Raw genomic sequence first — 20,571 nt, forward strand, 5'->3', positions numbered from 1 at the left:
TGGACCTGGGAGTGCCCACTCAGCTTCATTTGAAATACAGTACTTCAAAATTCCCTCTGTTAAACCAAACAGGGTTTCCTTCCCCTCCCCCCCCCCCCAAAAAGGGGGGTGAAAAGCAGATAGTAGATTAATAATACTAAAGAAAGAAGGATATTAAGGTAGGAAGATTTTCCTCTGGAAATCACATACAGGCCCAAATACAAGCCCTTGGGAGAAGTCCCATGAGTGAGACCAGGATGAGAACCCAGGTCTCTGCTGGGCTGCTCAAGAAAAGGGAGAGAGAATTAGAAAAATGCCATCTGTCCAGGCACACAGGCTCGAGTTCAGCCCCTGTCCCACTAGCCTGGCACCTTCAAGTAGTGCTCAGTGGGACAACTCTGCTCGGTGGTCATGGATCTCGGGACTCCCAAACTCATGCGTTTTTCTACCATTCATGTTGCCGCCCACTTCAGGTTAGAATAATTATGTTAATTTATGGGATTTCTGGTGCTTACTCCTGGGGTTCTTGGCCTGAGGGATTGTCTGGGCTAGTCCAGATCATTTAGAAGCTCCTAGAGTGAACCCTCTGAAGACTGAGGGCCAGGTGAGCACACCCTGACTTGAGTCCCACAGCTCAGTAAAAGCCACGAGACCAGGGCAAGCTGAGCAGCTGTTTAATTCACTCCCATGTGCTGTGAATGGTCAGCATGTTTCCCGGAAGAGGCGCAGCCTCCCTGCTTGCCAGTATTTCGAGTTACCACAAAGCCCCTTAGATAAACAATAGAGCTAACGTCTACTTTCACTCATTTTCAATCTTTTCCACTGCAGGGAGTTGCTGAGCCCTGCCATCGTAATTGACCAAGACCCTGATAGTCTTATTCTGACACTATTTAACGATGCTCCAGGGGTGCAAGTGATCATTAGCATCATTAGAATGAGTGTGATCTTTTCAAGCTGACTGTGAGGATGATATGAGGTGACGCTTATTGAGCTCCTGGCAGGTGCCTCTTACCCCAACTTAGTCACCATAACAACACTGTTAAGAAGCTGTTATTAACCCCACCGTACTATTGAGGAAGTTGAGGAACAGAGAGCTCAAGTAACTTGGCCAAGGTCGTATAATTAAGGGGCAGAGCTAAAGTTCAAACTCTGAAATCTGTTCTTTTAACCATACGTTCTATTGCCTTAAAAATTCTGGCTTGCTTATGAAAATGCTTCTTATTATATTCATACTTCCTATTTGTAACTGTATGGACAATGTCTCAAGGCTGTTCGGGTAAAATTAGTTTTGGAAATATAGTGGATTTGTTCTCATTGTGAAATCATTGGAGGATTTTTTTAAAGTTGTCATTTTTCAGATATTCAAAATGTTTGAGATCAAATATTTATTATTCAACTTGTAGTTGTTTCCCCTAGACAGGCATCCATACGAAACAGGATTATTTCTAGGCCTGCCTGCCTGCTGCCTTGCGAGGGCTGTGTTAATAGCCTGCTCTCTTGGGTATCCGATGCTGTAGGATAAGTGCTGTTTATAAAGACTATGAGAGGGAGGTTATGTTTTCTAGGGATGAGGGATGAAAGTCAAGCACATTTTTCTGGAAGCAGAGAGCTCCCAAAGCAGTGCACTCCTCCACTCCCACCAACAGCCACTCTACTCAGTCCCAGTTCATCCCAGAACTTCTCCGGACCTGGAAAGACCATGCTGGGCTCATCTGGAACAGCCCAGAAGCCCTCCAGCAACCTGCAATCCAGAGCTCTGGGAACATCTCAGGCTGAGCCACATTCATCCAGGAGGGCTAGAAAGACCCACAGCTCCTTCACCCACCATCAGCCCACAGCAACGAGGGAAAATGCCACTCCCCCTTTGACACCATCCAGACTGCCCTGTTGTGACTGTAATCCTTCTCAAAGCCACTCTCATCATCACTGTAAACTCATATCAACTGCACACGTTATTTTTAAAGGATAACAAGGAGCCCACAGTGCGACTGACCTAAGCTTAGCAGCTCTCCAGGGCTGGTCCAGGGCCAGGTGTCTGCCCAGCCAGCCCTGCAAGACATTACATGATTAGAGACAGAATTAGACATGCAAGGAACCGGCACTACTAACAGAGGGCGGGTGTCAGGGTTCCAAGTGGGGAGAGGCTAGGTAACTGGGAAGGACAGTGCCCACCCTAGGGACTACACCATTTCCATGTCCCTAAGGGGTTCTACACCAATCAGAAGGGAGGATTCTTTAACAACAGCTCCCCAACCCGTGGCCGGGAACCACCAATGGCTTCTCAGAAAATGTTTCCAGGCAGGTGGTGAGCAAAGCCAGAAAGGAAAACAACAACCCCGGGGGCCCAGGAGACACAGGAGCTCGTGACTCTGACCCTGATGCAGAATTCACCTGCTTGGCAAGGTAGGACCATCTCACTCTGAGCCCAGGACCCAGTGTGCTTCTCTATGCGCTGCCTCGCAGGCTGGTGCCGAGTGAGCCCCTGGAGTTTTGCCCACTGCTCTGGGCCTGGCTCTACCGGCGACCACCTTAGTGAGGACAGGTGTACGGTGTGGCCATTTGTGGCAGTGTCTCTGTCCTTGGGGCCTCTTCAAATGGAGGATATTTGCACTGAGTAGGAATCATCAAATCAGAGACCTCCGTGGGCTCTGAGCCAATCCCTACATTTCCAGACGAGCCACCTACACCGGTATGAAAGAGCCATGCTTATCTGAGCCATATTCATTCATTCATTCATTCATTCATTCTTGATTCATTTTACTGGTTATTAAAAATGTCAGGCTCACTTTCGAAAAATGTGAAATACAGGAATACATCAGGAAGGCCTTGAAAATCACCTGTAGTCCCCCATTCACTGCTTGTAACCTAACCTTTTGGTTTCGGGCATTGTCCCTGCTATGAATGTATTTGGGGGTCATTTATGAAAATGGACTTTCTATACTGTTTATATACTGCTTTTTCATCTTATTTCCTGAAGGTAAAATCCCAGAAGCGAAATAAAGCGGTAAAAGGGACAGACACCTTTAAGGCTCCTGCCTATTTGCAGGTTCATCTTGAAGCCTTGCGGGGGACAATCACACACCCTCCTCTAGCAACCTCTGAAAATGCTGGTAAACAAGTGTGTCATGTTTGGCGAAAGTTTGTGTCAGGAATAATAGGGGTAATAATCCTGACCTTCACTGCCAGGGAGTCCTTCCCGGCATCTGCACTGAATGCCTTCTGCTGACTTAACTTCAAACCTGTTCCTTCTTGTCTTGTCAGTGAAAGAAAAAACAGCTGCTTCCTGCCTGTTGCGCGCCTGACCTCCTCTGGGAAGAAGACTGGTTGTCAAACCTCTCCTCGCCCTCCCGGTGTGCTCTGATACTGGGGAAGGGAGCCCAAGTAGTCTGCATTTGCTCGAGGCCAAATGGGACCCACAGGACTTTTCTTCTGCTTGTGTTCTCCAGCCTCAACGTCCCCGACAGCAAGCCTGCTCCCCTGACAGAGGTCTCTGATGAGGGCCTGACCAGAGACGAGTATAGAGATTACTTCACTCGCCCACAAACAACACACTCCTATTAATACACGCCAGACTCAGCACATCCTGCACGGGAGTGCTGATTCATGGCTTAATGATTAAGCTGTATTTGGCCTTTACTGTAAATAAGTAAAAAGAAGAAAGTCTATATTATCCACTTTGGAATCTCTTTGGGCTCTTCACCAAGAGAAAACTTTCCTTCTATAAATGGATCCCACACTTATCGTGGATCTTTTCAGGAATATGAGTCTGGGGAAGAAAGGAGATGGATTTCAGTGACGTGTAAATCTAAACTCGGGTGAATATGGTCAATGTCTTGAAGTCATCGTCTAGGAACTAGCTTTTGGCTTTTGATAGAATCTGCCTTTCTAGTGATAAAAATAATAAGGTTAGGACATTTATCGGGCACTCACTAATGCGAGGCACCGTGCTGAGCATTTTGCTGATGCTTATTTAATTCCTCACAGTAACTCTACAAACTGGGTACTACGATTGCCCCATCTTTACAGAGAGGAGAGCTGAGGGGTTGAATGTACACGTGAATTTGGCTTAAAAACATAACACTTACTTTAGAGAAAGTAAGAAGCAGAATGAGAAATATAGCACAATACCATTTATAAAATTAAAAGACATGCATATAAAACTATACACATTTTATAAGAATACGGGTAAATGGAACATGAAACATTTTAGAGTGGCTATTTACAGAGAACAGGAGTGGGAAATGGGGATAAAAGGAAATAAATAGATAACAAGAGGGGCCTTGCCCACAGCAATGAGGACAATATGCCATGAACTGAGCAGGAAGTGCTTCAACACTCTGCACCTGAGGTCCAAGTCAAAAAACAGCCCCAAAGCTTAGAGCAGCGAGGGAGTAATAAACTGCTCCAGGCTACAGAGCCAAGGACCAGGACTCAACCCCAGATGTCTCGCGCCTGTCCCCTATGTAGCATGGATCAACTAGTCTGCGAATCTTCAATTCTTGAAAAGATGTCTGCCACATAGCCAAATCTCTTTAGGCTTCAGCATTTACACAGTTTATATTTAATGTTGAGAAAAAGTGGATTCACGATATTTCTTAAATGCTAAACCTAAGTGTGAGCTAACCAGCCAGTCATTTGTCCATCAAGTTTTTATTGAGTGATTATTATAAGTCAGGCACTGGGTCAGGCAGAGGGCAAACAGAGATGAAGGAGCCGGAACTCTGGCCTCAATGAGCGCCCGGCTACTGAACCCTTGTCTCCCGACGGTCAGGCAGGTCTTTCTCTTCCTGCTGGCCTCTTTGCAGCCCCGCTGTTAGGACAGATACACGGCTCAAATTTACACATGACTTTCTAAAACACTAACTAGCATTCCATAAGATTGTTTGGATTTCCACAAAGAAATTGAGCTATGAGGGACAACATTCATTTTCGTTACTGAGAATTGATTTTTCTTGCAGATAATCTTTCAAAATGGGTTGACCAAGACAGAATAACCCAGGTAAAAACCACTCTAGTAAATGTGGTAAAATCCGCCTTGTTGACTCATCTGGTAATTTCTCGTCCTGTACCAGGAGGTAAATATTTTAGAGACATATCAAGAAGAGGTCATTCTATAAGGAAGGAATGGGGATTTCTGGTGTGCTGTTGAGGAAGCCACAGAACCCCAGGATTTCAGGCTCCCCTGGAGTCATTCAACTCACCTCAATGGTTTTACAGGTGTCCTCCAACTGGCTGATCACTCCCTGGACTCGGTCATTGCTTCCCACAAGGACAGCAATGCCATCACTGAGCTCGGACTGATGAAGAGAAAAGAGGGATGCAAGAGCTTAGGGGTTTTCTAGTCAGCACCGAGTGTGGATTAGGCAAAATAGCGTCCTCGTGTGTTCTTAATCTAGGGTCCGTGGAACCCCTAAGGAGTAACGGTGAGGCCTGGGAGGCCTGTGAACCTCCTGAGCTTGTAAATAAAAGTCTGTATGGATGTGTATATAAATGCATTTGTCTGGTAAGAGGTTTCATAGTTTTCATCAAATTCTTAATGGAAATGTGGCTCTACTATAAACATTAGGAATGCTGAATTATAGGCCATAGATAGAGAATAGCATATTCATGCTAAAGAATTCTAAGTATTGTTTATAAATGGAATGGAGTCCAATATGTGATATCAGGGACCCAAAATGAATTATTTGCCTAGTGCAGCTCAAGATCAGTTTTACTAGGAAATATATATAGTAAATACTCATCCATTTATTCACTCATTCAACTTATTTATTATGCACCTTCGATGTCCTAGATGCACGCAAATACTCACATACTACACCAAGTCATTACAAACTTGAAACTGGTTCTAGGGGAAACGTTCCAACTTGAAATTCCTCTCAGACTCTTTTGACTCCAAGAGTCCATTGCTTATACTCACTCCCTTGCCAAGGTCAGCCTAGGGAGCGCCAGGGGGCACTAATGGGGACTCAGGAGGCCTGCATACTTGGTCCATCTCTGCCTTATCTTCTCTGTGATGGTGGGCAAAACAAGTAATCAGTTGGACCCTAATTTTCTCACATATACAAGTGAGGAGATGGGACTAGAACAGTGATTGTAAAACATTCTAAAGCCACAGAACGCTTTCTTTAAATGGAGGCTAGTACAGAATCCCAGTGGGTAAAAGTGAAGCTGCTCTGGCCAAACAGGAGCAGGGTGGAAATCCTGCCAGTCTGTCCTCTGTCCACCGCACGTGAGTCCCCAGGGCTCTGAGGGAAATAGTGTGAAACTGGTACTATTCAGTTCTAATAGGCTACGACTTGGGGGACGGGAGGAAGGAAAAGGGGGAATAAACCACAAGTGGACGGAAAAATAAATAGATGTTATAGATATCTTGCTAAATCCTGCTTCTTTACCAATTAGTAGTCACTGGTTGTAAGCGGAGTTGCCCAAAAGTTTGGCTTCCAAATTTAATTCCAACTCTGATCCTCACAGTAAACCACTGACCACACGTAGACTCTATGATTCTAACAGAAAGGAGCTGAGAGGTGCCGCTACTCACATTCTAGGTGCCTCGAGTGGCTGCATCTCTGAACACACAACCACATGTCTGCTTGCATCAAATAGATAAGTTCCTACTTACCCACAGGTGAAACCAGGTTAGCAGGTTAGTGATAAGCTAGGGGATATGCTGTATTTGGTCAGAATGAGGCGGCTGAGGCTGGGGCCCTGGAGTGGGAGCATGTGCCACTCTCAAAGGAGGACTTTCAGAACTGACCTAGGTTGAAAGGCCAGGACCAGGTTACCGTAGCCTTGAGGGCTAGCACTAGGAAATGTTTTAAAGTTGCTCTTTAATGAAATGCCATTCATTGTAACTCACCCACTAGGAGTGGAGGAGAAAAGGCCTTGGGGGTATGGGGTCAGGGAGCGGGCAAAAAGGAACCTTTTATTCTGAGACTGGAGTAAAAAGTTATCCTTTTACCTATAGTCTGAACTTCAAATAATGTTTGAGCAGCTTGAGCTTGGACTGGGTCCCATAACACTGCTTGTCTTCAGCTACCTCCACTCTAAGGGGTACAAAAACAGCCACTCTTCCTCTCTACCCCCTACCTGACCCTCTGCACCCCTTCCCTCTCTGGCCCTCTCCACTATCCTCCAGAGAATCGACTGTATGGCCAGGTTTCCACAGCATCCCTTCCCGCTCCACCCCCCACACCCGCCCAGCCTTATGGCCCCCGTGGCCCTGCAGGGCTTGGGCCTCCCTCCTTGGGAGGCAGGGAGCCAGTCACACAGGCACTTGGAAAGGGCTATGGAGGAGGGTCCGGAGGAGCTCTGTTACCTTCTGCCTCTGGAACACGTGAGTGAGGGGAGCCACCTGGCAATCCTTGTGTGCCCCAAAGACTTTGCACAGAGAGCAGGTGGGGACTTCACAGTTCAGACAGTAGATGTTGATGCGCTCCTCTTCGTGCTCCTCACACATGGGCTGGTCCGACTTCTTTTCTGGTCTGGGAGGAGGTAGGCGGATCAATATGTCAGCTCCCATTGGGCAGAGCGGAGAGGGGTAATCAGCATTGCAAACCTCGACTAGTCCCTGCACCCCCCTCGACCCTATGCTCGAAGACTCCCAGGATCCCTTTCAGGTGCTCAGAGCCCTCCGCAAATTCAGTTTCCCTACTGGTTTAGCAGTAGTGTGCTGACAAATTAACAGCCAGCCTGGAGATGGGGACACAGAGACTTTGATCTGTAGCATTTGCCAATTTCCATGGTGTAAGCATTCCCATTGTGGTCCATTTCACGGTTTAAAAACCGGCTAGTGCAATTCCCCCTGAAAGTTGAACATGGAGCTCTTTCGTTAGGAGTGTGCTTTAGCAGTGTCTCCACACTCTCACAAGTCTCTCAAGACACTTTACATTATGAGTAAAGAAGGGGAGGTTGCTCATAAACCTCAAGTTTGCACCAGTCTTGCAGAGGTGCTAGATCCCATCCCTCCAGCCTCTGGCCCCAGAAAACACCTTTCCCACCAAAAGGAGTGAGAACAGGTATAGGCTGGGGGAGAGCAAATCTCTGATTATGAATCCAGGCACTGGTTGGAAGTAGCTGTGTGTGAGAGGGAAGATGTCAGCACGTGCTGTATGAATTTGTTTTGGTCTCCTCCTGCCATTAGCACAGAAAATGGAAATAACTTCCTGAGGACTTGGCAGTGGTCAAGAGTGTGTAGTGTGTGCTCAGTGAATGTGAACAACTGTACTGAATACTTTAGGCAATAAGAAAACTGCCACATGCTGGTCTGGGACATGGTGGCAGCTTGGAAGTACGAATCTCACTTCCAAGTTTCAGTTTTCTCAACAGGTCAGCACTAACCGAAAATTTTCACAACTGCCCAGGTAATAATGGAGCATTGGGTTTGTACGTGCCGGTGAGACAATGACCAAGCAATGAAAACGTGAAAGCCTGAGAGGGTGTGACAAGTCATTGCTGCTTAAGGATAACCTGTTAGCTGTGTAATCACCTGGAGCAGCCCACGTTCACAACACAGCATAGAGCCCTGTGTATTCCCCTAACCTTCAGTGTGGTTTAGGTGTTATGATCAAGGGCAAAATTATGCCAAATTGTGGTGCTTTAGGCTCCCTCTGGAAAGCATGGTGAGAAATATGGGATTTTTATATAAACTGTCTAAAGACTGAGGCTGTTAATAGTTTTCAGAGGTATTTGGAAAATTTTAATACAAATCCAAAACCTTTCTCCTATTCCCGAACACATGGTCACTTAGAAGCATCTCAGATTTGGGACTGGATCTTTTTAGTTATCAAGATCCACTTCTTTAAAACTATAGGTTTTTATGAACCATGAAATTAATTACTATGGGCCATGAAATCAGTTTAGGGGGTCATGACTAGCATTGTTAAAATCAAAATAGAATAGCAAATACTGTGAACTACATGTAGTAAGGATAGATAAGTATTGATATGTGAAACTTTTGTTTCAGGTGTACATACATATGTATGTGTGTACATATGTGTGTGTACATATGTATATACAAAAGTATATATTTTGTATATATCTATATATCTACATCCATCTATATATATAATAGTCACTGGATCACAATGTAAAATGTACTTCTGACAGTGAGCCATGAATAAAAATGTTTGAAAACCATTGATATTGATGTGTGGTATCATGTAGCTACAGCCCCAGAACTTAGAGAAAGGCAGAGAATATGCCAATTTACGTCTCTAAGTCACCAGGTAGAAGTCAAGTGCTTGAGATTGGGCTAGTGGTTGGGAGAAGTCCTGTGTCTGGTAAGGAAGTTGTATGGACTTTCAGCTTCAAGATTTTGGAATCTGATTTTTGTAAAAGGAATTTTTACCTGCTCTTGTACCAAGCATGTTTTCCATGAAGTCTATGACCTATTGACTTAACTTCTGCCTTATGCTTGGAAGCTAACTGGGGAAAGTAAACTCCACAACTGAAAAAACTATCCCCACTCCCAGGTCTGTCTGAGTTCTCCACTAGAATGTGAGCTTCACGAGGGCAGGGGCCATGGTCTATGTTCTTTTTTGCTGGATCCCCAGTGCCCAGAACAATGCCTTGCGTAGAGTGGGTGCTCAGTAAACATTTGTTGAGTGAATGAGTGAGAAATGAAAGGGAATTTGCCAAATTAATGGACAGTATTCCCTGTGCTCTGCCATGAAACTGCTCATCAGGAGAAGGCATGTGAAACATGGAGGAAGTCTGGGGTCACTTGACACCTATGAATGGCAAAGGAAGAGACCAGACAACATCCTAAAGGCTCCATTTATAAATGACAAAGCCCTCCAGAGCTTATCTAGAAATTCGGAGTGGCGATTTCCTTGGTCAAAGGCTTCTCCACCTCTAGAACCTTCCCTCCCAGTATCTCCACCTCATAATAAATGTCAAGCAAGTGTCTGGAGCACATTATTGGACAATGGCACAGGTGATACTACTGTGGCTCATCTCCCTTAGGCATTACCTGAGGGTAGCCTGCTTCTCATGCACTGGTCTGATGTCAACAGCTCTGACCAGAACTCAGGTATATGCAAACACTGACAATGTGGTAATAGCCATACAGCTCTATGTTTAGTTTTTGATTGTGATTACTTATTTTTTCATAATGCAATACAGACTGAGAACTACTTCCCATATTCCTTATTAAGTTTTTCTTTTTTAGGTGAGAACACAGGCTCAGAGGCAACCCCCACTTATAAACATGAGTGTATAATGAAAACCTCTAGACAACTTAAAACATATAATAACAGACATGGGACAAACATGGTGCATAGAATAAAGATGTAAATGCACTTTCATGAGGTGAGGGTGGCCGAGCTCACAGTTGTGGTTCAGGGCTCCATGCCAAATGCTGGCAGTGGCCCCTAGCCATTCAGTGCAGGAATGGCTGTACAGTGCGAGGAGTCTGTAGCCTGCTGTCCGTGGTCTCTGAGGTTGCTGGGACCATCCTAGCATTTCCTGAAAGGTGGGCATCTGGTCTTGGCAAGGCATTTCAGGCAGTACTTTTAGAGTCAAACTGATCTTAAAGCTTAATTCCAGCTTGGCTTCTCCATGTGGTGGCTGTGTGGGCTTAGGTAAGTTACTTAACCTCTTTCAGGCTCAGCTTTTACTCATATTTAAAAATTGGGCTAAGGGTCTTCTAATTCAATGTGGCAGAATGAACACATGCATTTATTTATTTATGTTTCCCATTGAAATCCCACAAAATGAGAGTAAGGAAATAAAATGGTATAAATCAATAAGGACAAAAAATGAGCACGATGACAGCAGATGAGTGACACCAACAAAATGTTGGAAACTGGGAACATCTGGATGAAAGAAAGTGACCTACTTGAGTGGCATCTCAGTTCTGCTAAGTGCCTGCAGGGGAGAAGCCTACAAGAAGCAAGCTGACTTGGGGACCTTGGAAAGGCTCTGGAATGGCAGAGGCCTGGTACTCAAAGGTGAGAGTGTTGGGGAGGCTGAAAAGAAGAGGACTGTTTGCACGTTTTAGAAGATTACTTGAGGATGTGCTCCACAAAAACAGCAGAGTAAACCAACAAAGGAGAGGACAGAGGATCCAGAAAACAAGGGATTCAACCCAGGGGAGACTAAACATGAAGGAGAAGGAGAAGCCCAACCCCACGAGGGCACAGTCCTAACTGTCTATAGTGAAGTCAAAAGATAATGTCTAAAACTGAGAAGGCAAGAACTAGGAGTGTACTAGTAGGATACCTGTGGCACTGGGTGATAAGTAGCAGAAAGACAGCTAAAAGAATTAAAAGTGGTTGACTTTGAGAAGAGAGACTTGGGGGGCAAGAGAGAGTTGAGCAAGACAGTAGGCCTCATTAGAGGCCATTAGGACTATTCGATGTTTAAAATTATGTGTATGAATTACTCTGAGTAAAATATTACAAACTTTTAATAAGGTGGTATTAATAATCATAATCACAACCTCACACGGGATTGTTGTGAGAATTAAAGAATTACACGATTCATGTGTAAAGTGCCCTGAACAGTGTTTGATGCAAACTCAGCACATTTTAGTTTTACTAATTTCAAAGTTAATTATTATTATGTTCATTATTAATATTAGCGAAATTACTTCCTTCTTTCATCACCCTCTCCCCCAAACTGTGGCTGGTTCAGAACTATGCAGAATTCTAGATAATAAGGCCAGGTTTTGTCAAGACCTACAATCTCTAGCCTTTCTGTGGGAGGTCAGAGTCGACCAGCCCCTCCCCTTTCTGCCCCCACTCCAGTGACTGCAGGCCAGAGCTGGGTTCATCTCACTCTGTGTGGCCAAGGTTATTGCAGCGTCACCTAATGTGCCCTGAGGCTCAGGGTTCTGGGCTGGGAAGGCTGCCAGCCTCCAGGGAACAATTGGGTTTATGCCCAAGCATGCGCCTGAGCCCTCTGCGTAACTTGTGGTTTTGCTACTAAGTAAAAGTGTCCCAAAGGCAAGTCTCAAATTCAAGAAACAACAGCATAAGAAGAATTTGATAATCGCAGAAACACCACTAGTGCACTCAGCTGTGAGCTTCATTGTTGGAAATTTGGTCTTTGCTTTCATACAGTTTGCTTGCCTGGGCACTATTTTCGGCAGATGCACCACACACACTTTATAGTTAAAGTCAGAATGCGTCTTGTAGTTTTACTCACGCTACTAGTTTTAACATCTCGTCTTTTCTGGATTTCCTAACAATTATTATTATTATTTCACATGTTTCAAGCTCTCACTGTGGCAAGTAGCAAAACAAAAAATTATTGCAATAAATAGAACATGTGGAAGATTTGTGGTGTGTTGCTTAATCAGCTGGCACTTGTGGAGCAACTGTTCTGTGCGAGGCACCGTATTAAGCACTGAATCTGTTGTTATATAAACTCCCTTAATAACGGTTTGGTTATTAATTGGCTGGTTAATTCTTTTAAGAAACAGTGTGTGTATTTGCATTTTAAAGTAATTAAATACATTGAGATCAGATCTGTGAAGCAACAGCAACAACAGTACTTTCCTTCCTCTCAAGAGGACTTTGGAAGCGAGGGCAATAGCTGGCTCCACATCTCTGCAATGTCACCAGCGACTCTTCCTCCCCAAATCCATCTATATCCAGGCACTATCTAATTCAGTTTTCTTAAGCAGAAACTAATAACCATAATGATTATAATAATTATATGTTAGATTTATAGAACAGCTTTCTTTCTAAGAATGCAAGGCTCTTAGAGCCGTGCAGATGTTCAGTAAATACAGACTCCTAGTAAGAATCACAATGAGGTCATTTCCGGGTGTTCCCAATATTGCTATCAAGCTTCGTGGACTGGCCTGGCCTATGTGTACGTCTGAAAAAGGGCTCTTCACACCATGCCTTCTAGGAATGAGCTCCTGCAACCATGTCGCTAGGAAAGGCACTCTATAGCCAATGTGATTCAACCAGCAAGAAGCCTTTTTTAGGATGTGTGAATGGATGTATATACTGCATATCAGTCAACTGGCAAATGCTAAGAGTGTGCAGTAAATACGATCTAGAGAATAGGGAAACATCACCTGAACTCCATCTTTTTTTTCTCTAAAGTTTAAGTAGCTAAAGGCCAGGACTAGGACTTGCTTTGCAACTTCCCAGAGACAATACCACAACTAACTACGTTAGAGGATTTTGTTTCTATTATTATCATCTAGATAACTTTAAGGTGAGACTGTCTGAACTAGGGACTGGACTATTTTGGAAGATGGCATTTCTGTTAATTTTCTGTAAAGTTTTGTACTATAATTTTTCTGCTATGTAGAATCTGGAGCTGCAAAGGACCTATGAAGGGCAGAAATGTCTACAACACATGTAATAGAAAGCTTGAGTGGGAGCAGCATCATGCCTCTTTCATTCTCACCATCTGGACTGGATTAGTGTTAATCAGTTACTTCGTTCTGAAATTGATACAAAAGCATGGGCACCCACTCCTTTCTCTCCTCCCATGAGCAACTCTCACTCCCATTGGGAACGACTGACTTGGAAAAACATTTTCCTATAAAACAATTAGCCCATGATGGGTAAACAAGTATTCAGTGTAGCAACTCACTAAAACAAACAAATAAGCAAAAACCGGCTTCAGATGGGTTTGGCACAAGACGAACCATACCTGGTGGACTCCTGCTTGTAGATGTCAATGATATTTTCCACCAGCAGGTTCCTCTGGAGTCCGTATATCCCATGTCTGTCCAAAACCACTTCATGTCTACAGGACGGGCAGCGGAATCGGCCCCCTGATGCCACAGTGGTGCCTCCTCTTGTGGGCAAATACGGGTTAGAGGCCTGTTCTTGCCAAGCAAGAAAAGAAGAATTGAGTAAGGCCACAAGTAGCTTTTCTGAGGCTTGTTTTCACTCTCTGTTACCACAAACAACATCAACTTCTCCTTTAAGCTTTCCATAAAATAATCCTTTAGGGCCTTATCAGCAATCAGTCCCAAAACAGGGGGCCAGCACTTAGCCACAGTCAACTACAGTGTTACCATTTTCAGCACAAAGTGCTTTTCCATCCAACATTTTCATAACCAAAGGTTCCAGCGAGAAACCCAACAAGCAATGTCTTGGGCAGTAATTCATTTACCATTTTGAAACAGACTCAATGTTTTTACTTTTTTAAAAACAAAGATGATTCCCAGTATTGAAATAAAACTAGATTTGGGAATTAGACAGAGGCTGAGAGCACAGCACAAAACAAATCATTTAAAAAAAACTTGTTTTTCTTGAAAATGAACGCAGCCTTATAAAGTTTTCTAAAGGAATTAACTTCAAAGTTAAGCATCGGATTCGGGAAGGAAGGAATCTTTTCCACCCCTTAAATTCCAAACAAACCTACCTGGAAAATATCACTGGCACATTTCCTACACAGGTTGTGCTGACAGGGGAGAATGACCACGGGTTTCGTGAACATCTCTAAGCAGATCGGACAGATGAGTTGCTTTTCCAAGTTATCCATGGTCTGCTGCTCTTTAGAAAAAGACTTGTAATTCAAAGAAGCGCTCATCTCCTGGCCGTCCCCGTGTGTGCTGCCAGGGAAGGGGTGCTCTGAATGGTTTCTGCGACTGTTTCCTGGAAATAATTCCAAGGATTGTGTGATCAAGTGTCCTTTACGTTTCTTTTGGTGGAGGACATGATTTCAGGCCCAGGTTCAGAGTGGGTGCTGGAGCTGTTTTTAGCAGTCAGGGGTCACGTGAGAGTGGGCTGACTTGTCCATATAAGCCAGTGACAGGAGGATGGATTCTGACAGGTGACAGAGAACAGAAGCCAACATTCCTGCCCCAGGGAGTGAAGAGAGTGGGTGGGAAGGAGGATTACAAACCCCATTTAGATGGGGCTGTGAGAGGAGGTTGAAGCTGACAGTTGTCAACAACAAGTGCAAACGTGCATGCCTAGTCACTGAGCCAGCCCCTCCGTGAGCACTCAGTAAGAACGTGGTGACGGGTTTCTGCAGGACAGGGGAGGACGCAGCACAACAGTCTAACTGTGTGAGGAATGCCGTTTCTGTCTTGAGAGTTTAGGGAACATCTCGCCCAAAGTAGCATGATCACATTGTCTTAGGTGAAAACAAATAAAACAGGTCTTGAAAATCATTATCCTGGCTTCACGAGGACAATTGTCTAAAGAGACTTGCATAATGTGAAATACTTCATCTTTGCCAGGGTTGTGGTCTGGGAAAAATTCTAATTTAAAAAGTGAATTCAAATCTTTTTACCATAAAAGTGTCCACAAAATTAAAAAAAAAATTCCAAACACTAGTTGATGATCCAATTTTTGAAAAAGTTGTGTACTAAAACTCTAGTATGCTCTTTTCTCTTCCACATTGCTCTCCCTCCTCCCTAACCCTCTTTCTTCCTGTACCCTACCATCACCCCTACGTATCCTAAAACACAAAGGAAATTTGATAATCTTTAAAATTTAGTGTGCAATGATAACCAGTAATGGAGTAGTAACTGGCACATGGGGTAGCCGATCTATTATTTCATTTTGTCATATGGCGGGGGACTAACAACAGATCAGTGCCGCTGCCAACTGAGGTGAAAATGGAGTCCTGCTGGCTGTACAGTTGCTTCTGACTCCTAGTGACCCTGTTTTTATCAGACAACGCTACTCATAGGGTTTTCATGGCCAATTTTTTCAGATGTGGGTGGCCACGTCCTTCCTAGTCTGTCTAGTCTGGAAGCTCCGCTGAAACCTGTCCACCATGGGTGACCCTGCTGGTATTTGAAATACTGCTGGCATAGGCAGCCAGGTGGTGTGGTTCTCTCACCGGGAAAGGAACCTGGCTGTAGCAGTGAGAGCACTGAATCTTAACCATTCGACCACCAGGGCCTGCTTCCGTACCTGGGTTCTAGCTAGTCTGAAATACCTATATCCATTTGTATTTGCTTCTTCCTCCAAGCTAGTTTTTTAAATGCTACTTTCCCTGGTCATTTCTGATATTCTTGGTCTGTTCTTGAGTTACAAATATCAATTCTGACATTTTCCAGGATTTTGTGAAACAACTGTTTCATCAATATATATTTCATCAAAAAATTTAAAATCAGGTCAAAAATGAAAAGGAAATACATGTCTATTTTTTATGTGAGGAATTTGCAGCTTTATTTCTCCTTGATTTTAAAAATCTCAAACAATGAATACATTTGGTTAATATATCCCCAGTGTGCACTTAATTACCAGTAAGGAGTGGGTTGGTGTGATTGGTTATGTGTGGTCTTAGTGTTGCATGCACTGAGAGCTTATTGAGAATCTAATAAACTCCATTAACTAATTATAAGTTAACTGCCTAGGCTAGGTGAACTGAATTAACTCATTTAAAAAAATTCACCAATTCCCTTCTTCACTGTAGTTGCTAAATAGATACTGAAAGGAATGACAACAGAAGCAGTGACAGTGGGGCACAGGAGTGCTCAGAGCGAATGGTGCTTTGCGCTGGAGTGCAGAGCATGCTGCTGGCACACTGGCAGGCCATGAATACTGTTTTTAACACTTAATAAATTAGGCAACAGGAAGTCGTTAAAAGTTTCTCACAGAGAAACGTTTCCACGAGAGCTGTGCGTTGGATAGATAAATCGGGCAGCAGTGGTTGGGATAAATGAGAGTGAACATGACCTGGCCAAAGACCAGATGAGAGGTTATTACCAACAGCCTAGGTTAGAGGTTATGACGCCTTGGCACAGGCAGATGGCAGTGGGGAAGGAAAGGAGGAAATGGACTCTGGGCTGGTGACGAAAGTAGAATCCACAGAGGTGACTCAGACGCTCTGAGTCGGAGCAACCACCGATGATACAGTGAGAGGCTGCACAGTGACTCAGGAGACCGGCCTCTCCAGCTCCTAGGTCCACCCTGCTTTGTGATCTTGGGAAAGTGACCTCACCTAGCTGGATTTCAGTTCTTTTATCTATAAGTGAGTGGGGTTCATACCCTAACTTAGCAGTATTTGTAGAAAAAAACACTCTGAAACAGTATTAATTTTGACATTGAGAGTCCCAAATTCAATTATTTGATATAGAGTTGATCCCTATCCTCTCCTCTTTTTTACTCTCTGCTCCTTCTTGCTCTCCGCCTTTCACGTTTTCTTAGAACTGCCCCTGGAAACTACACAGGAAAATAGCAAGAATCCCATAGGAATATGAGCCAAGTCAACAGATAATAATCACCTTCCCCTCCTCAACGTCTTTTCTCCAATCCTCGCTCCTCCCCACTCTCAGAGACCAGTAAGCAATGGGGTGGGCATGTGAGTTGGGAGTGGGACATGGGAGTAGCACTCTGCTCTAGGGAGGAAACAAAAAATTTTAGTCTGCTCCCAACTCATTCACAGAGATAGGGAAAATTCTGGAACTGAATCAGAATGGAAGTCAGTTTTAAGGCTCTGGGATTTGGAGTGGACCTGGGCCTCCACAGAGACATCAAAACTAGCTTAGTCTCCAGAAGGCATCCTGGACTATACAGGAGTGGTGCACGACTTCCTTCTTATCTCCTCCCCTCACCCCACCACACACTAGGACAGGGGGTTGAAACCAATCTGGGGGAATTACACAGGGCACTGCCTTAGTTGGAATCCCCGATTGCCTCTCATTCTTGAGTCCCACCAGACTGGAGCAGGAATATGTTTAGATACATTGGGAAGCTGAAGCTAAACCACCGCTGTTCTCACCTCGTCCAGCAGTTTCCCAATCTCCCAGATAAGTCAGAGGAAGCAAGATGAGTCCCTAAGAACCTGAGTATATGCCCAACAGTGGCTTTGGCACTGAGGGGTGACAATAGAAAGAGAAGGCTTTTGACCTCTTTCAACCTCTAGCTACCAGGCCAAAAGGACTCAGACTTCACGGACCAGGGCATAGGAGCGAAATGTAGATATCAGTGTGTTCTTTATCTCAGGAAGGGAGAAAACGAGGTTCTACAATCTGTTACTTTTAGTACTATAACACCACAACAAACATAATAAATATGTACAGAGTACCAATCACTTCTTAGAATAGTTCTCTAAGTTTTATCATCTCCACTGAGCCAACTGTGGCTCAGTGAAGTTAAGTAGTTGCCCAGTGTCATATGGCTGCTAGTCGTGAAGCAGATTCCAAGACATATCTTTTGACTACAGAGCCCGCGACCTCATCCACTACGCTATGCCACACCCATGCTCTACAGCACACTGTCCATTAGAATTTTGCAATGATGTAGTGTTCTATATCTGTGCTGTCCAACCTCTAGCCATGGGTAACTATCGAGTACTTGTAACGTGGTATTGTGCAACTCAGGATATGAATTTTTAATTTTATTTAATTTAAATTTAAATAACTATATGTGGCTAGTGATTATCATATTGGACACCAGCCCTAGAACATGAGATATTAAAAAATCTTGGGGGAAAATTGGAATGTATATGAAGGATTCTCCAACACGAACTGGGTCCCCCTCTTTTGGTGGATTTGTACTTCCTGGTTAGGGTAATAAGAAACTCCTCTCACCCTAGAGTAGTTAGAAAAGCAACATCAACTCTTCATTCAAACTTGCAAAGCAAGACAGAGCATTCTGGGAACAGGAGGCATTAGAAAGTCCCAGGGGATCAGTCTTAGGAGTGCTGCCCTTCCTGAGGATTCCAGAATGTCCTTGGCATTTCACTTACAGATGATCTCTCTGTCTCTTCAGCACAGGTAATTGCAAATCCAGGTACTTGAAAATAATCCAGGTTTAGCTCAAGCAACTAGCTAGTCATTCATCAAACAAAACAGAAGACTTATGGTCAGATGGACGGTGGAGCTAGAGGGGAGTAAAAAGTAGATACAGTTTGAGGCAAAGCAGTAAGGCAGATAAAGTTTAGCTTTGATGGAAGAGAAGACAAGAGGAACTAAAAGGCTGATCTTGCTTCTGGATCAAACTAGAGTAGAAGGAAGGAGAATTCTTCCTTCTTGTCCCCTTCTTGTTCTTTTTCTTGAGAAAGTTGGTGGCTGACTAAATCTTTAAAACAGGGAGAGAACACCAGATGATGTGGATACGGAGGGAGAGAACTGGGGATTGCTGAAATGGGGGTTTAGTTAGACTGGAACACTAGGGCATGAGTGGACTGAAACTTCAGGTCAACTCTAGCACCGGTTAAATCTCCTTCAAATCACTTTAATCCTATGGCAAACTAAAGGCCAATGCTTAACATTGTGCAGACCAGGTCCTCTTAAACTAAGACAATGAGGTTAATTCTTTTGTGCAATATCCATCCATCCATCCCTCCCTCCCTCCTTCCCTCTCTCCCTTGATTAGTGAGAGCACCCTAGGTGACCTGTGGAGAAAAGCAGCACTTCATTTGGGATTTAGATGAACTGGTTTTCTGAGTGCTGGCCTCTGTTGATCAGTGCTGCCATCTAACCACAGGAGACATATATAGAGTATAATGTTATTTCTTTTGGTATCCTGGAGCTCAGAGTGTGATCCAAAAAAGCACTTTCTAACCATTATTTGGCTTAAGAATTTGTCTCAGATAAAAAATATAGTTGAAAAAATATATATACTTGAAAAAAATACAATCCAGAACTCTCTTTCCAGTAAAAGGATTCCTGCAATCTTCTTACACCAAAGACTCAACTCATGACATCTACAAAATACTTAACATTTTGTTCCTGTCTACAATGACAATCTTTTCAATTTAGCTGCCTATCTGGCAATAGGCAGTTTGAATACATGATTTTAAAAGTTTTAATGAAAAGAAACATTTTACAAAATCTAAAATAAAAAAGAAATGAACTAACTTGAAAAGTACTTAACAGAAGCTAACACTGTGGCATTTCTTTCATTAGATAGTTTGCAAACTTCTGGCTGAAAGCTTTTTTTTCCCCTTGATAATTACTCCTCCAAATCTGTTGTTTATAAATTTTACTTCATCATAAACATCTCTGAGGAAATGTTAGAAAACTAACATATTGTAGTTTCCTCTCAACATTTCTTGGCATGATTCATATACCAGAAATAAACAGTGACGTTCCCAACAAGTAGCAAATACTTTAGCCTAAGACTTTCCCAATGGCCATGTCTGAACTCCTTACCTTGGCTCCAAGGCCTCCTTGACTCCACACTTAATATCTACCATCCCCTCCTCTTCCCTTCCACCCCAGCCTCCTCAATGATTTCTCTGAATTGACTCTTGCCTTCTGCAATCTATTTCTCATGTGTCACTCCCTATTTAAATCCAACTCATGGTCATATTACCCATAGGATAAAGACATTAATCCTCGCTGTGGTCCCTGGGCCTGACATTATCTGGATGAGCTATACATATGATTTAAAAATTTTAGGAGCCACATTAAAAAACAGAAACAAATGAAATTAATTTTATTAATATATTTTATTTAACTCCCAAACACATAACTATTATCATTTCAATATGTAATCAATATTTTTAAAAATGAGATATCTGTGAATAGAGATAGCTTTATTTCTTCCTTTCCAACCTGGAGGTCTTTACTTCATTTTTCTTGCCTTATTGCCCTGGCTAGAAACCCCAGAATGGACATCCTTGCTTTGATCCTGATCTTAGGAGGAAAGCATTCATACTAAATATAATGCTAGCTGTGTGTTTTTCATTGATGCCCTTTATCAGGTTGAA

General features: G+C 43.5%; 1 protein-coding gene across 5 annotated transcripts in view; it reads right to left on the reverse strand.

Moving 5' to 3' along the window:
* TRIM55 (tripartite motif containing 55) overlaps nt 1–14,668 on the reverse strand; it is a 45,273-nt gene extending 30,605 nt beyond the window's left edge. For all 5 annotated transcript variants that reach the window (XM_070631566.1, XM_070631565.1, XM_070631562.1 and 2 more), the window contains exons 1-4: nt 14,317–14,668; nt 13,597–13,769; nt 7,295–7,460; nt 5,181–5,276 (exon numbers count right to left, since the gene is read on the reverse strand). In XM_070631566.1, coding sequence (XP_070487667.1) covers nt 5,181–5,276; nt 7,295–7,460; nt 13,597–13,769; nt 14,317–14,484 — 603 coding nt within the window. In that variant the 5' untranslated portion in view covers nt 14,485–14,668. The remainder of the gene's footprint in view (nt 1–5,180; nt 5,277–7,294; nt 7,461–13,596; nt 13,770–14,316) is intronic.
* Nucleotides 14,669–20,571: the final 5,903 nt, after the last annotated feature.

This window comes from Equus przewalskii, chromosome 8, assembly GCF_037783145.1.
Source record: "Equus przewalskii isolate Varuska chromosome 8, EquPr2, whole genome shotgun sequence".
NCBI classification, from domain to species: domain Eukaryota; kingdom Metazoa; phylum Chordata; class Mammalia; order Perissodactyla; family Equidae; genus Equus; species Equus przewalskii.